Below are 16465 nucleotides of genomic sequence, written 5' to 3' on the forward strand. Positions count from 1 at the left end.
AGCTTTGAGAATCATAGCAGCATGAGAACTTGAATCCACCACCTTGGAGAATCTCTATTGTTTTGCTTTCTTCTTTGATGGGGGCAACTATATAGCATGTCATTTATAAATTCATCATGACAGCAGTTATGCACTATCATAACTTACTGCTAACTTTAATAAGCCCCTTCCAAAAAAGATACAAACACGTGCAGTACTGGCAAAGGAAATAAAAGACTCGTTTATGAGTATCTGGCAAACATATGGGCTTGTTGCGAATGATAAATGCAAACCACAGACTGCATCGAAGCATGAGCCTATGTGTTGGTTACTTACTGTGATGAAGCAGTAACACAAAAGCAGATGTGCTTGGTTCTTCTGAACACACAAGCAAAGCAGTGGTGGAACCCTACAGTGATGACCAGGTGTCATCAGCTCCCGACTCACAGCACAGAGCAGGAGATCTGGCCCCAACACAAACGCCAGTTTGATTCTAAAGAATTTCTTTCATCATGGAAGAACAGTTCACAAAGTTCACCTAAAATGAACCCCACAAATGAAATTTTAATTTTGTATTCTGCCTTGGACAGGGCAGCTCAAGACTGGGAACACAGGCTGATACAGATAGCATCCTGGGCCAAGCAAGGAGACCAGTCAGGTGCCAGGAGAGGGACATGTAATAACCTTCTCAATGTTTCAGGTCAATCTGTGTGACTTTGACAAGTGAAAAGAATATTCCATCATAGCAACTAAAATAATGGAAACTGGTAACACATAAAAATGAAACACTCAATTAGGGGGGCAACTTCCATTCACATTTCCTGAGCAAACAACCCCAATGGAAGACGGCCATGGTGAAACATGACCCACAACAGCTACCCGGGCAAGCCAACATGATCTGTGCAAACTAGAGACCCACTCTCCTCAAATGTGGCTTATCCTGATTCAACAGTCATGGGCATTCCAGTATCTCGAGATAAGTCTTTAGGAAGTGTCCCCAAAGTAACTGAGACACATACTGGGCATTTCAGATTACTCAGATAAGTTTTTTCATAATCACGTGGTTATTCAACTTTCCAGCCTCATGACAAGGGTTTAAAACACACAGAGATGAACCTTATTCCAGCTTCAGGTATCACATGAGCTCATCCTACTCAAGGAAGTTCGATGAGGTTTTATTACTTTTATCCTAAGAAGGAGGGAGCAAGAAAGAACAGAATGCATAGGAACAGAAAAGGAATGCCTGTTGAGATTTTTACCTACTAGGATCAGTGTTTCAGGATGCTTTTTGCTTTTGAAATGTTATCATATATATGAGCTATCATATATGAGATTCATGTCTAAATACAAAACTCATTTATATTTCATACATCTTTTACACAAATATTAATTTTCACATGAAACCAAGTTTCATGTTACAGAATTTTGTCACAGTGACAGTTTCAGATTTGGGGCATTCTGGAATTTTTGCATAGGGATGCTTAATCTACACATACAAATCTAAGAGGACACAGGAGGACACTGCAGGATAATAATTAGCTTACAAACCTTACAGGTTAAGATTCCTAATGCAGGCCCGGCATGATGGCACAGTGGCTAAATCCTCACCTTGCATTCACCAGGATCCCATACAGGCACCAATTCACGTCCCGGCTGCTCCATCTCCTGTCCAGCTCCCTGCCTGTGGCCCTGTAAAGCACTGGAAGATGGCCCAAGGCCTTTGGACCCTGCATCAATGTGGGAGATCTGGAGGAGGTTCCTAGCTTCAGATCAGTTCAGCTCTGGCCTTTGCGGACACTTGGGAAGTGAACCAGAAGATGGAAGATCTTTGTCTTTTCTCTCTGTAAATCTACCTTTCCAATAAAAATAAGTAAATCTTTTAAAATAAATAAGATCCCTAACACAAGCAAGTATATCCATAGGTAGTAAAATAAAGCCCACCCCAATACAGAAAACGCTGTTAGTCTTCTTTGAAAGAACTGCATGTTAGGATTGTCCCTGGCATTCACATAGCACTTAGCATCTCCCAAACTAATTTCATGCTCAACATCACTTGCTCAACCCTGTGAGTCTGTTCAACCTACGCACTCCTTAATAAGGTGCAGGAACCAAGCGACAAGCTCTCAATCACCAAGGTAGTAGGGCTGAGGTGTTAGAGTGCGCCAAGTCTACCTACTGGATCAAAACTTTCAATTAGCACTGGATCCCTTACAAAGGAACAGGGTGAACTATTTCATCGTTAAAGTCTGGGGATATAAAACAAAACACTTCTTGGACTCAAGTCAACTAATATTCCATGAGATTTTAAGAGTATAGATATTTTATCTACACGAATACAACTTATAAGACAATCTATGCCTTCAAACATACACTTTCAAGCAATTTGCAGTTATTTATAGAAGTGAAGGCAAAGTTTTCCTCCAACACACCTTCTAATAGGAATACTGTGGTTGTTATCTCCCTACAAAGTTAAATCTTAGCAAGTTCCCTTTGTATCTTCTTCAGAATGATGCTTGCTTTGAAAGGCAAGGACATTGAGCCATCTGTCTCACAATCTTAAAGCAAATCCTGAATACTATCACACATTGCCACAAGAGTTGACAACTTTTGATAGTTAGTCCCAAGTCCACCAGTTATTACAGGGAGAACAAAAGCTATGGAAGAGTTCTAAGAAATCCAAATGGTGGGGAGAAAGAAAGATAATCACAACTGAAACACCCGCAGTAGCCTATAGAAGCCAACGTTCACAAACTCTTACTGAAATGTGTTCTTGGAACATCTTCCATTGCAGCAAGGATGCCTAACTCATCACCAGGTATATCCACAGCCAAGAGAACAGCAGCAGGAAACAAAATAAGGCTGAAGAGAAGACAAGCTGCACCCACCAGACACCGTGCCTCCTCCTAACCATGACCTTCTCCCCATGTTCTAAAGGGAATCAGTCTTCAAGAAATAAGGCAAGAAACAAGAGGAAATATCTAAAGTATCTGCCATTCAACATCTTACATGATGTCCTGGGCTAATACACACAATATACACACAAACATGTGATTAAAGTGTTTTAAAATTTTATTTGTAATTAACTCATAGAACATGTATCCACTGATGGGACACCATGTAATCTAATACACATATACTCAGTGCAATGATCAAATCAGGGAACCTATCATACCAACCAAGAATCCAGGACTGCTTGAAAGTCTATAGGAAAGTACTTACATCTTGACACTTCTTCCCACACCCTAGCAATAGACTGTAATAGGAAGGCACTACATTTAAAGACATCACACAGAAAGAACTTATAAAAGCAACCTGAACAAAATCGAGGTTAGAAAGCAAGAACAGAAAGTATATAATCTGAATATCCACAAAGAAGATTCAATGTCTCAGCCAAGAGGAGTGTCAGGAAAGAAAAATGGTGAGGACAGTATTATTACAAGGAAATAGCTCAAGACACTGTAGTTTCATGGTAGACAGTGCTCACTGCATGTCTAGCATCCAAAAAAGGGGGATTTCCAAGTGCCAAAAACAAAAGATCATAGACTACTCAAGTATTTTAGATAGAAATAACATAAAAGAATCAAAAGATAAAATGGAATAGCTGATTGGACTGGCAGTTACGATGTCTGCTGAGGCACTCACATCGCATATCCAAGCACCTGATTCAACTCCAGGCTCCAGGCGCCCACTGCAGTTTTCTGCTAAGATATGGACCCTGGGAGACAGGGAGTGATAGCTCAAGTAATCAGATCCCTTCTATTGATGTGGGGAACCCAGGTTGAGTTCCTGACTCCTGGTTCTGGACTCATCCTCCATCCTGCCCACTGTGGGAATCTGAGGAGTGGGCCAATGGATGGTAGATACCTCTGCCTGCCTGCCTGCCTGCCTTGGTCTCTCCAAAATTAAAATTTTAGAAGAAAACAAGAACTGCACAGTCCTTTAGTGACAATCCAGAAACTGAATTATACAACATTATGCCTTGTTAATTGTGTAGAAAATGATTTTTAAACCAGAATTCTGTAGCTAGTCTGAAGAATAATCAAGCATTAGGAGAAGGCACAATAAACCCATTTCCAGACATCTTAGGTTCTCAAAACTTACTCCCGTGCCTTTTCCGCCCCACCCACCACCTTAAGAAGTCAGTGGAGAATATATTCAACTGAAAGAAATTAAGTTTCTACATCACACAGACAAAAGCAGAGGGATTGCCAGGATAAATGTAAAGGAAGTCCCACCAAGACAGCTGCTCTGAGGTGTCAGAGGACCAGTGGCAGTGAAGAGTCAGAGCAGAGGGCACAGGTGAACAAAGCAAAGCCCTCAGGTTCCTGTGCTGCCCCACCTACCAGGATGGTCCACCTGCAGTCTGGTTTTTTTTTTACTATTAATACATTCTCAAACTCCGCAGATCTTATACACAAAGAAAGCTGCCAAACTGACATTGAGGGGGGTCAAATCAGCCTATTTCTGATTTATTTTAGTTTGTTGATGATTTTTATTCACTCAGCCATTAAATATAAAGATAAAAAGAAAAATACAACTTAATGTGAAAAACCATGTCAACTTCCAATCAGTGTCCAACGATGAACTCTGATTGGAAAACATCTTTGTTCACTTTTGTTTTCATGGCTTCTTCCTGGTGAGAGTTGCGCTGAATACCTATGACAGCTTTTTTCAAATCTGTAAAATCCAAGATGTTTATCATCTGGCCCCTTTCAGGAAAATGTTAGCCCCTGAGCTACAAAGACTTTCAATCTGAACTTCATTTGAATTTTGCTTTGAATTATTGAGCTACATCCCTACTTCTACACAAGCAAAATCATGAAGTGTTAGGGATTATCTATACAATCCTTACAAGAATAAACACTAGAAAAATTTAGTGATTTGCTTTAGGTCACTGAAATAAGTGCAAACAGAACCAAGACTGAGTCTCTTACAACTGGGGTGGCTGCTACAGCAACTACCCATTGGCAAACTTTCCCTGCCACACTTTAGTTCCCACACCACTCTTCAACTTGGCCTTACTGAATCACTGATCTCATTTTGGTTCAAAATGTTAATAAAATATGTTTCTAACTCCACAAACTTCCTCAAGCATAATGGGCTTGTCTTGGAATTTACTTTTGTAAAAAAAACATAGTGGTAGTTAATAGGAGTTTAGTACAGGTGTCTAGTGTCAGGGACCCTGGCTCTGACTCCAACCCTAAGGAACACGGTCCTTATAACTCTCAGAACTTCCCCAACTTCTCACCTCCAAAGCTAAGCATAGTAGCTATCTCAGAGGACTGCAATTAAAGTAAGATGAAGGACACCAAGAATGTAAGGTACTGACCATCTCAGAACCAAGAGCTCAAGAAATGTTCCCTAGTCAATGTGTCTTATGTTCAAATACGTGACAACCATTCATCAGCATTGGCAGCTTCACAGGCAATATCCTCAAACTTTAGTGTGGCTAACCTTGATATTGCAGATTCCTTTGATTGAACTCTTAGGTGCTCTAACTCTTCAAGATGGAAGGTGCAGGGTTCTGTACTTTCAAGCTCATGGGGGACCTAAATTGAATGCAGGTGATCTACAGAACAGTGATCCGTATGCCATGAAACAGAGGTTAAGCCAGATCAAAGGCTAAAGTAATCACAGCTTTGGGGCGGATGCTTAGCACAGCTTGAGACACCTTCATCCTTTATTAAAATCCATGGCCCACTTCTATGCCACCTTCCTGCTAATGCACTCCCTGGGAGGCAGCAATGACAACTCAGAAACATGTGTCCCTGCACCCATACTGGAGACCAGCAAGGAGTTCTGGATTCCTGATTTCAACTTGGCCCAGGCACAAACGTTGCAGGCATTTGGGGAGTGAGCCAGTAGATGGACAATTTCTGTGTATGTTTATCTCTACCTGTCTTTTCAAACTGAAATTAAATAATTCTTAAATAATCAGTTTTAAGTAGTCTATGGAATAAAAATAGCAAGAATCTAAGTACCATTCCTTCTGCTATTTACTTCTACAACTTTTTTCTCCCCACTTAGACATCTGCTAAGCTCGACAATTTAACTAAAAAGGTTATTTCCCAGTTCTTGCTCAACTTCCAGGTCTACATTCCATTGAACACAGAAAAAAACTTAGTTAAGTTCAGCACTCAGGTTCCAATATTTCCCCAGTCTTCTGCCTTATAATTCGGCCACACAATCCTGTTACCAACCCCAGAGCTAAAGATTGATTTAATTTACTTATTAGTGTATATATGCTAAACATATATGTGAAACAGAAGAACAGATGTGTCCCTATTTTTAAATACAAACTAAGAAATGCTAAGACATCTGGCTAAAAATAGCAAACAAAAAAACTACCCCACACTGAAAAATCCTGATGTGGAAGATATGTGGAGCATCGCACATGACAGCTCGGGGGCAAGTGAGAAGCGAAGACCTTCAGATGTGTTCCAAAACCAGCAGTGTAAATGCACAGGTTCACAGTACCTTGCTCCAGTCTAAAGCACAGGGAACGCCTCGCTGCTTCCATCTCAGGAGTCGGGTTATCTAGGACGTGTCTACACCACTGCAAAGGACTCAGGGATTTCTCGGATGAGGTGAACGTCTTGGAAGAGCCAACGTACAACCTTGAAAAAAGAAATCTACATTATAGGTATGATATAGGTATGGAAAGGGTATGTCTCTTTGGGGAAGGACAATGTCTTGGTTAACAGTTTCTATAAAGGGAAACCCACAGCAAGTGCCAAAGTAATTTTAAACGTTAAATATGTCCAACCAGAATGTGATGCTTTCTGTAGGGTACACAAATGGCTCTAATGAAGCTGGCTTAATTGTGCTTGAGAGCCAGAAATTAGGGCTTTTTGTTACCGAACTTGCGTTCACAAGGCACCACATGGACCCATCTCACTTCGTGATTTTAGAAATGAACATTTTCATCTCCCTTTGGCAACAGACTCCCATGTGATCTTGGACTATGACTGTAAACTTGACCCAGCAACCAGAGAATCTTACCTACAGAGCAAAATAAAAACGTCTACACACACATGGACTCCTGACTTAACAATACACAGAAAACCCAACGCAGACAAGTCTTCTGAGCAAACAGCATGGGAACCAAACGGATATCCTTATTAAAAAAATGTGAACTTTGACCTTCAATTCATACAATATTCAAAATTAATTCAAAATAGATCACAGGCCAAAGTGTAAAACTTGAAACTAAAACCTCTATTAGAAACCCTAGCTGAAAACGTCTGTATTCCTGGATTACCAATTATCTTAAGTACAACTTTTTAAAATTTAGAAAATTTATTTATTCCAAAGGCAGAATTTTACAGAGAACAGTCAGAAAGATATCCCACCCACTGCTTCACTCCCCAAGTGGTTGCAATGACCAGAAACTGAGCTTATATGAACCAAGGAGCAGGAAGCTTCTTCTTGATCTCCCACGTGGGTTCAGTGTCTCTACTGCTTTCCCAGGACACAAGCAGGGAGCTGGATGGAAGTGGAGCAGCTGGGACATGAATTGGCAACTAAATGGGATCCCAGAACATACAAGGTGATGATTTAGCCACTAGCCTATCACGCCATGCCCCCAAAATCATATTTATTGGAAAGAGTTACAGAGAGAAGAGAGCCAGACAATTTTCATCCACTGGTTGACTCTACAAATGGCCACAATGGCAAGAATTGGGCCAATTCAAAGCCAGAAGCCAGCAATTCCTTTCTGGCATGGATGCAGGGTTCCAAGACCTTGAGCCATCCTCTACTGCTTTCCCAGGTGATTAGCAGGGAGGTGAATGGGAAGTGGAGCAGCCGAGATTCAAACCAAGAACCCATATGGGATGTTGACACCACAGGCAGAGGATTATCTCTCTGCGCCATCATGACATTCCCCTCTACTTAGATATAATTTCTAAGATTAAAAGCATGACCCATTAAAGAAAAAATCACCTATTGGAGTTTATCAAAACATAGAACATGTTGAAACTTTGTGCATCAGAAAACACTGGTAAGAGTAAGTGGCAACCTGTTGGTTCAGGGGAAAATCACAATGAGCTTATATGCAGAATACAAAAGAAACTTTGCAAAATCAATAATAAGCAATTCAATAGGTGAAAGGGGATCCGCACTGAAGAACAGTGAGTAAAGCCACCATCTTTGATGTCAGCATCTCATGCTCACTGATATTTACCTTGGCTTCTCCACTTTTGATATTACTACCTGGTAAAATGGCCTTAGAAAAAAGCAGGAGATGGGCCAACTGTTTGGGCCCATGCCACCCACACGGGGGACTTGGATGAAGCACCTCAATCTGACATGGCCCAGCTTTGCCATTGCAGCCATCTGGGCAGTGACCCAGCAGGTGGAAGATCTCTTCTTCCCTCCCTCTTTATTTCTCTCCTTGCCTCTCTAACTCTGAAGTTCAAATAAATAAATCCCTTTTAAAATAGAAAAAGAGGTGAGCTGGTATTTCTCCTATGAAAACATATGGATGGCAAACACGTACAAGGAAAGAATGTTCATTTATCACAAAAGAAATACAAACTGAAGAAATCATGGTAAGGTCCAATCATGCACATATCTGGATGGAAAAAAATGAAAAACACTGAGCATGGCAAGAATCCACATTCTTGTAGAGGTGGCACATACCAAAATTTCATGCAGTAACTATGGAAATGTAAGACCATATAATTAGTTTACAAGTGTGCAACTTTTTAGAAAGTTGGCATATCCCTAGATCTGTTTCAGCCACCCAGTTTCTACCCAAAAGAAAGCAGGTGTTCCTACAAAGACTCGCACACAAATGTTCAGTTTTATTTGTAATGACCCAAAAGTGAAAACAATCCAATACCCATGCAAAAACCAGGGAAATTAAGAAAAAGTTATGGCCATACCATTCAACAGCTCCCCATATAAAAAGGAATGAAATGGTAATTCACGAAATATCAAAAGCCTTTAACATAACTGACTTAAAAGAAGGTGGACAAAATAAATGAAAAACCTTGTTATCTGAATTGACTTACATGACAATTTAGAAAACCTAGATTAACCCATGTTGATGTGAAACAGATGAAAGGCTGTCTGGGCTGGTGGTAGATAGCAACAGGATAAAAGGAACACAATGACCACTGGAAATTTTAAAGTGAACTGGAACATGTTCATCATCTCCATTGTGGGGATGGTGTCAAGGGTATTTGGGGGAAGTCCTCTGTAACTTCATTGGGATTATGTGGTATTTAAAAATAAACATGAATGTCAAAATGCTTAGCATCAAAAATAGTTACCTTTTAAAAATTTTTATTCTATTTGAGAGGCAGACAAACATGGAAAAATTGCTATCTGCTGGTTTGCTCCCCAAATTTCTAAAACAGCTCAGGACAAAGTCAGGAGTTGGGAACTGAAACCAGGTCTCCTGTGGGAAGAAGGGAGTCAACTACTTCCTCTATGCTACTGCCACCAGTGGAACTCAGGAGTTCAGCTGAATGTCTACAGAAATGCAATCCCAGATCCCCTCCTTATCCTACAGGGATAGTCTCACCACCCTTTCTCCATCACAACCACCGAGGAGACGAACAGTGCAGCAATAGTTGTATACCCAAAGACAACCCTGACATCATCTCATACAAGAACAAGACAATGCTTACAGGAGTTTGGATGAAGCTGAAAAACTCTCCCAGAAACAAAAGAAAAACTTATCAAAGAGAAAAGACAGAAAAAAATTAAATGCCCATTTCAGGTGGATCTTCATTTGACTGGTAAAGGATCTAAAATTATGGAAACAAAATTACAAAAAAAAAAAAAAAAAGATGGAGCAAATTTCCCAGAATTGGAAGGTTGACCACAGAATTATAGAGGCAATGCATCAAAAAATACCCAGTACAATCAATGAACAAACCTTCGTAGTCTGGTACAGCACATTTTAGAATCCTAGGGATAAAGAAAGCTAAAGTCACAAAATACCGTATGTCCAAATCATGATGTCCTTCAAAGGCTAGAACAACCTGGAGCAATGTCTCTGAAAATGGGTGGGAAAACAGACTTTGACACCCAGTCCAACTATAAATCACGTAAAGTGGAATAAAGATATTTTCAAATATGTAGGTTCTGATATTTCTCATGCATATACTCAGAGCTTTTCTGCCCACTTGATACAAAATGGATTATGATGACAGAGTTCAAGAAATAGAGAACATGACATAGGTGAAAAAAAAAAAAAGAACGAACTGCAGGAATCCAGCGAGGGGGTAAGCAGTATAATCTCTAACGAATGGGATTAACAGTTTCAGAAAAGATAACACTACAGTATCAATGATGAAACAGATGCAACAGATTACTAAATGTGTCTGATCTTACTGAGAAAGTTTACATCCCCAAATAATCGTAAAATGAAAATAAAGACAGTGAAGTGGGTGAGCGAAGATTATTATCTCTTGAAGGAACGAAGGAATTGGAGGAAACAACATACAACCAGCAGGATTTAGCTAATACGTTTAAAAGAAGTGGCAACTACTACACAATAGGAAGGGCAAAAAAGGTCATGTATGTGAGTAAAACTGACTTTCAGATTTAATAATGGTAACAGCCTTTGTCTATACTCTTGAGGAGCAGTAGTTTTTTTCCCCCTTAACACTTTAGTATTTTACTTAGTAGAGGGTTTAGCTTGTGATTATAAAGCAAACTGAAAGTATGTCATTGTAAAAAAATCAAAGGAGGGAAGGCAAGATGGCAAGTATTAAGTCCCTAAAGCTGTCTGTATGAATTCATAAAATCTGTTCTACTTACATACCTTTCTGAAAATCACTGCTAAAGAAAGCAGACATGGTGGTTAGGAACAAGGGCGAAGCCTTCATCTTCCAAGAGAACACAGATGTGCTGACCGAATGTAAGTGGTATAACTGATGCAGAACTAACACCTTCTACAGCATTTCCTGAAACCATTTCCTGATAACGTTTTCGTTTACTACACATTCTAAAACTATTTCCTGTTAACAAACATGTTTTGACTTCTGGTTTTATTTCAGCACACACATCCAGGAGAAATGCTTCAAATGAATACATGTGAGGGGCAAACTATCCCATTGATTCCAAACTAGTATCCCTCTCACAGAATCGCTCCTTTTCCATACATTTCATATTCTGATCCCATAATTAAACACATGTTAATACTGGGAGATTGACATTAGCACAAAGCTCACCCTAGTACCCTTGAATGTTTCAAATTAAATATTCATTTAACAGAAAATGAATTTTAAACAAACATTTTTGCTCAACAAAAAAAAATGTTAGAAAGATTTTTGGCTTTAAAGCCATTCTTTTGTTAATAACTCAGAAACAAATGGCATAGCAATATAGAAAAGTAATGCGTAGTAATTTTCCAACAAGTAATTTTAAGAGCCTTCAATTGCCACAAGTAAAACTAAAACATCAGCATGGATCACAATCAACCCTCTTTTGTCCCATGTCAATGGTGCTTGATTCACTAGCACCTGCTGGGATCAAATCCGGCAGCCACTGCAAAACTTATCACTGAGCTATTAAAAGAACTGAAGTCCAAAATGTTAGTTACTAAACCGTCCTAAAGGAAACTTTTCCTCCACTCTCAATCCCGCTCAGGTAGGTCTAACTGCATGTTTCAGTGTCTCTCAACAGTGTTTCAAAGTTACTTGCTCAAAAACACTATACATTACATACTTCAGTCAGTTCAATTTGCTCCTGGAAATCATTGCGCATTTTCAATTAGCATTGTCAGACAGTGAAGCACACCGTTTTCACTGAAAATCAATTATGCAAAAAACAGTTTAGGTGGTCTAATTCAGCAGTGCCATATGTATAGTGCAAGGTGTTCAACAGCTTTGATGAAGAATTGGCAAGGCTTTCAGCCAGCTGTCTGGGGTCTCAGTATTACCCATGGAAGATGAACATCTCCTTCATTAAATCTTCTTTAATTTGTACATATTACCATCTTCCTTTGTATAATTAATACATTTGCTCCTGTCCTTTCTAGATGGGCAAATGGAAACCCACCACATTCCCCATACATAGTCTGTGCTAATTGTATCTCAACTAAAATAAGGCCCTACTAGCTCAAAACATTTTCTTGGATGATGAAAACACCTGGTTTATACCTTGGTTCTACACTATCTTGAAAGAGCTTTGCTTTTCCACCACTGCTCAAATTCTTCTTGCCTTTCAGCAGCAAAAATTGTAGATTTTCTATCTTTCACCATGATGAAACAAAAACAAGCTTAATCAAGATAAACACTACAAGATGCAATGGACTGATTTTTTTTTTTTCAGTCTACTGCATTTCACCTTAAAAAAAAAAAAAAAAAGGTAGTCTAGCCACTACATTGATCCTACAACCCACTATTGGGACACCGCTACTTTGGGGAAAACACAACTATATGAATATGTACAAACACACCTGTGTACATATCCGAGTGGAGCCCGAACCCTTTCAGTGACAAAGCTGAAAAGCTGACATCATTCACCTTGCCTCCGAGTTTCCATCCTCCCACACTCACACAAAATGGCTGCAACTACCATTCACACCCATCAAATGACTTCTGCTTGTCCTCCAGTACCTCTTAGTGTGATGACACTGGGACAAATACATAGAGCTTCCTTTCACGAAGACTAAAGCTGCATCCAGCCATACCATGTCTCCTCTAGCCATCTAGACTTCAGTCCTTATTTCCCTCTCAGATGCTGACAGGTGTTGGGACTGGAAGGCTAGATGCCAAATTCCTGCCTCTGGCTCCTAATGCAGTTTACTGCTAATGTGTACCCTGAGAGGCACAGTAGGCATTGGACCCAATAAAGTGGGGCCCTGTCACCCACTTGGAAAATACAGATGGAGTTCCTAGAACCAGGTTTTGGCCTGGCCCTGCCCTAGTCCCTGTGGGCATTTGTGGAGTAGATCTCAGATAGGAACCTTGTCTCTGTCTCTTGAGAGTTTTGAAAATCTTCTTGTAAAGAAAGCAACTTTAAACATTAAATCCAGCTCTAAAATGAAAGGCTCTTCTGTGTTTCTCCACCTGAGATTCATATTTCATGTGTTAAAGAAGAGACTATACACAGTATGTCGTTTATAGAAACATCTGTAAAACATCAAGGCACTGGTTTTATTTGTCTATATACTTGATGAATGAGATCAATAGATCTCAATTCAATTTAATTTGCTTTAAACTATCTGAAGGACAAGCATGCTAACTGCACTAAGCAGGTGATTTTTCTTGAAAGATTCAATGGTATTTGGATAAAACATATCTGGAATTTCCTTTTGCAATATAAGTATATTAGCAATAGTCGCGTAATTATGACAGACATCAAGAATATATTGATATTAGCTATTCTCTATCATATGTTGATTACTCACAAAATTGTATTTTAAACATGGTATTTTGATTACCTGATTAAAAATGCACACGTTTTCTTGCACTATCTACCTACATATCAGAAAAGACCATGTGGGAGCTAAGCTAATCTAAAGCAATGTGGAAATAGCATAAAGGGTTGCAATTGCAAGTGAAAACCTAAAGAGCATCCTGAGAAATTTACCAGTCTTATGTTCTGGTGGAAACTGAGGTGGTATTAGTAAGCCACAGGCCTGTATTAGGTACAGTTTCCAAAGAAAGACTGAAAGTTCTAGAAGTGCTGAGCTGTTGCATGTTTACAACTTTGACTTCTTGGTAGCTGTGAAGGAAGCCCAACTACTAAGCAAGCATCTGCCTCTGCAAAGCTTTTTATGGCTCCATACACTTTAATTCTTGAACCAAGCCAATTAACGCCCTTGGCACTTACAGTTCTCACTTAGAACATAAAGCCCAAGGTACACAGCAGTCCCCAGCAGGAAATCGCAAGATTCTCCAGCGCCAATTTCCCTCTTGCATGTAGCTGCAACAGGAGCTAAATGAGAAACACCCAGCTGGAAAATAGAATGGGCCTTAAAGGATGCAAGAAAGGCCACAGCTTGCTTCGCGCCACTGCTGGGAGACAAGGATGAGGATCACAGGGTCTTCATGAGCCCAAGTCGCACCTGACCTGAACTTCCCCAAATCCAATTCTCCCTCCCTGTGGCTAGAGATGGAGGAAACACAGGACCTAGTCAGAAGCCAGTCTTTAAACGACCATCATGCAATTCAGTAAGTATCAAGAAAAACTCATCAAAAACTTCAAGTTATCTGTTGATGGAAAGTTGTGCTAATCAAATGTCGATAGCCTCCAAAAAAAAGTTTCTGATAACCAACTTCGACATTTCTAAACCACATCATTCTCCAATCTCAGTTTCCTGGACTTTATAAGGATGACAGAAAGCTGGCCTGGTTCTAGCTTTTAAAACGAGCCTTCAGCGTGCCCAATGCCTTCTCTGAAAAGCCCTCCTTTTTGACACCATTACTAATGACAAAGCCAGTGAGGTCAGCACAGTTTGAAAAAACACAAGGCAGCCTCCGAAAAGAGGCTATCAATGGAAATGCATCCTAGGATAGCACTGGACCGCACGACTCAACTCCAAGCATCAGTCTGTCTGGGGAATGACCCATCTGTAGGCACCACGGCAAAAGACTCTGGGGCAAGCCGGGTGCCTGGACCATAGCCACAACGGCAGACACCGATAACCCCAGCACATTCCCCTTTTGTCTCTCCCATACATATCACCCGGGGGGGGGGGGGAGAAAGAGACAGAGAGAGACAGAGACAGAGAAACGTCTGGGATTGAGCAACAATACGAACTGCATTTTGCAATTGATGCCAAGAGGCCCAGAACCCAATCATCAGTCAAGAGCAAAGCAGGGGCAGATGGAGGGGACCGGCTCTAACCCAATTAGATCGATCTGGGCTACCCGAAAACGGTTTTCCGCCTTGGGGTCAGAGCCTTCAGCTCGAGGCCTGACTCTGCACCTGTCGGGCCATGGGGTCCTGAAGCAGCGGGGAGGTGCGCGGCAGCCACCAGTCCTCCACATCTCCTCCCTGTTCTCCCTCCCGCGGGTTCCCCGGGGCCTCGAAACAGGGCTCTGGGGGTTGCAGCAGAGCTGGGCAGTACCAGGTGTAGTCGTCCTCGTCCCGCCAGGCAGCCAGGCTCTCCAGGTCCAGCGGCTCCACCTCGTCCAGCAGCGTGGGGGGCGGCGAGGGAGGTGAGGTGCCTTCCCCAGGAGGCGTCCCCGCGCCCCCCGGCTCCGGCACGCCGCCGCAAGCGCCGAAGAAGCCCGTGGCCGGCTTGAAGTAGACGAAGGGCGCCTCGGGGGGCTGCGCCAGGCTGCAGAGCAGGGAGGGCGCAGGGCTGGGCAGGCAGTAGGTCCCGGGGAACGCGGGGCTGGAGCCGCCGCCGCTGCCGGAGCCCCCGGAGCCCAGCGTCAGCCCGAGCCCCAGGCTCCCCGAGGCCGTGGAAGCGGTGGCCACGGCCGGGGGGCTCCTCGGACTCAACGGGCTGCAGGCCCCGGCGGGCGGCGACGCTGTGGGCGGCGGCGTCGGCAGCAGCAGCAGGTGCGGGGCGGCGGCCGCATTGGCCGCACGACTCCGCAACTGTTCGTTCTGCTTCTCCAGCTTGCGCACCAGCTCCTGCAGCTTCTTCACCTCCAGCTCGGCGTTCACCACCGGCCCGGAGCCCGCGACGGAGCCGCCCCCCGGCGAGGCGCATTTCACCTGCTCCGCCATCATCATGGGCCCCGAGGGCGCTGCGGCCGCCGAGCGGTGCGCACCGCTGCGCCCACTCCTCCGGGCGCGGGGAGGCTACAGCGGCTTTGCTAGCGCCCCGGCCCCCGCCGGCCGGCCGAGCTGGGCCAGAGACCGAGCGAGCTGCACGGAGCAGCACCGGGCCCCAGCCTCGGGCACAGGCAGCGGCCGCCGAGCTAATCTGCACATGCTCAGTGCCACCCTCCAGTCCCCTGGGCGCCGCTCGGCTCCGGGTTTTAGCCGCGGCCCCGGGGCGGGGCGCAGGGCGCGGGGGCGGGATCCTCCTTTGGGGGCGTAGCCGGCGGCGCCGGCTGGGGGCTCCAGGCCGCCAGGCCCACCCACTCTACCTAGCCTCAGGTGTCTGATTGGACCTGGCCTTAACTTTGCCACCGCAGCCATTTCCTCTCACCCCAGTCGGGAGCTCAGAGCTAGGGGCGGAGCTCCAAAAGAAGCCTCAGCAGGTGTCTGCCCTGGAGGGGTGCACCCGACCTGCTGCTGGCTGGCTTTCTGCCAAAGCGCTCTCGGGCTTGGTGACAGGATTTATTAACCACTAACTCATGAAATCTGTAGAGAGCCAAACAGCTGGAGAACATTATCCTAAAAACAGGAACGTAGGCACGTGGAACCCAGACTTGGAGAGGATACGGCTACCGTTATCGCACTAATTGGTAATAGGGACACAAAATGGTGGCAGAAGGGAGGTGGATGGGAAAAGAGGAAGAAAAAAAGAGTGGTTAAAGGGCTGAGTGTTCCGTTGGTTCGAACTCCTCTCTTAACACCGATGTTTGCCACAATGAAGTTGCTTTTTCATTACACACCT

At 43.0% G+C, this 16465-nt stretch overlaps 1 protein-coding gene across 3 annotated transcripts in view; it reads right to left on the reverse strand.

Moving 5' to 3' along the window:
* The window catches only part of SLAIN1 (SLAIN motif family member 1), a 48277-nt gene extending 32419 nt beyond the window's left edge, over positions 1-15858 (reverse strand). For 2 of the 3 annotated variants that reach the window (XM_040991264.1, XM_040991262.1), the window contains exons 1-3: positions 15338-15829; positions 15017-15286; positions 6457-6596 (exon numbers count right to left, since the gene is read on the reverse strand). In XM_040991264.1, the coding sequence (XP_040847198.1) occupies positions 6457-6596; positions 15017-15286; positions 15338-15633 (706 nt within the window). In that variant the 5' untranslated portion in view covers positions 15634-15829. Of the gene's footprint in view, positions 1-6456; positions 6597-15016 lie in introns of all 3 variants that reach the window. The other variant, XM_040991263.1, reaches the window with a different exon arrangement.
* Between the last annotated feature and the right edge of the window lie 607 nt (positions 15859-16465).

The sequence above is a fragment of the Ochotona curzoniae genome, unplaced genomic scaffold (genome assembly GCF_017591425.1).
Source record: "Ochotona curzoniae isolate NIBS_2020 unplaced genomic scaffold, NIBS_Ocur_1.0 contig_64, whole genome shotgun sequence".
Taxonomy (NCBI): Eukaryota; Metazoa; Chordata; class Mammalia; order Lagomorpha; family Ochotonidae; genus Ochotona; species Ochotona curzoniae.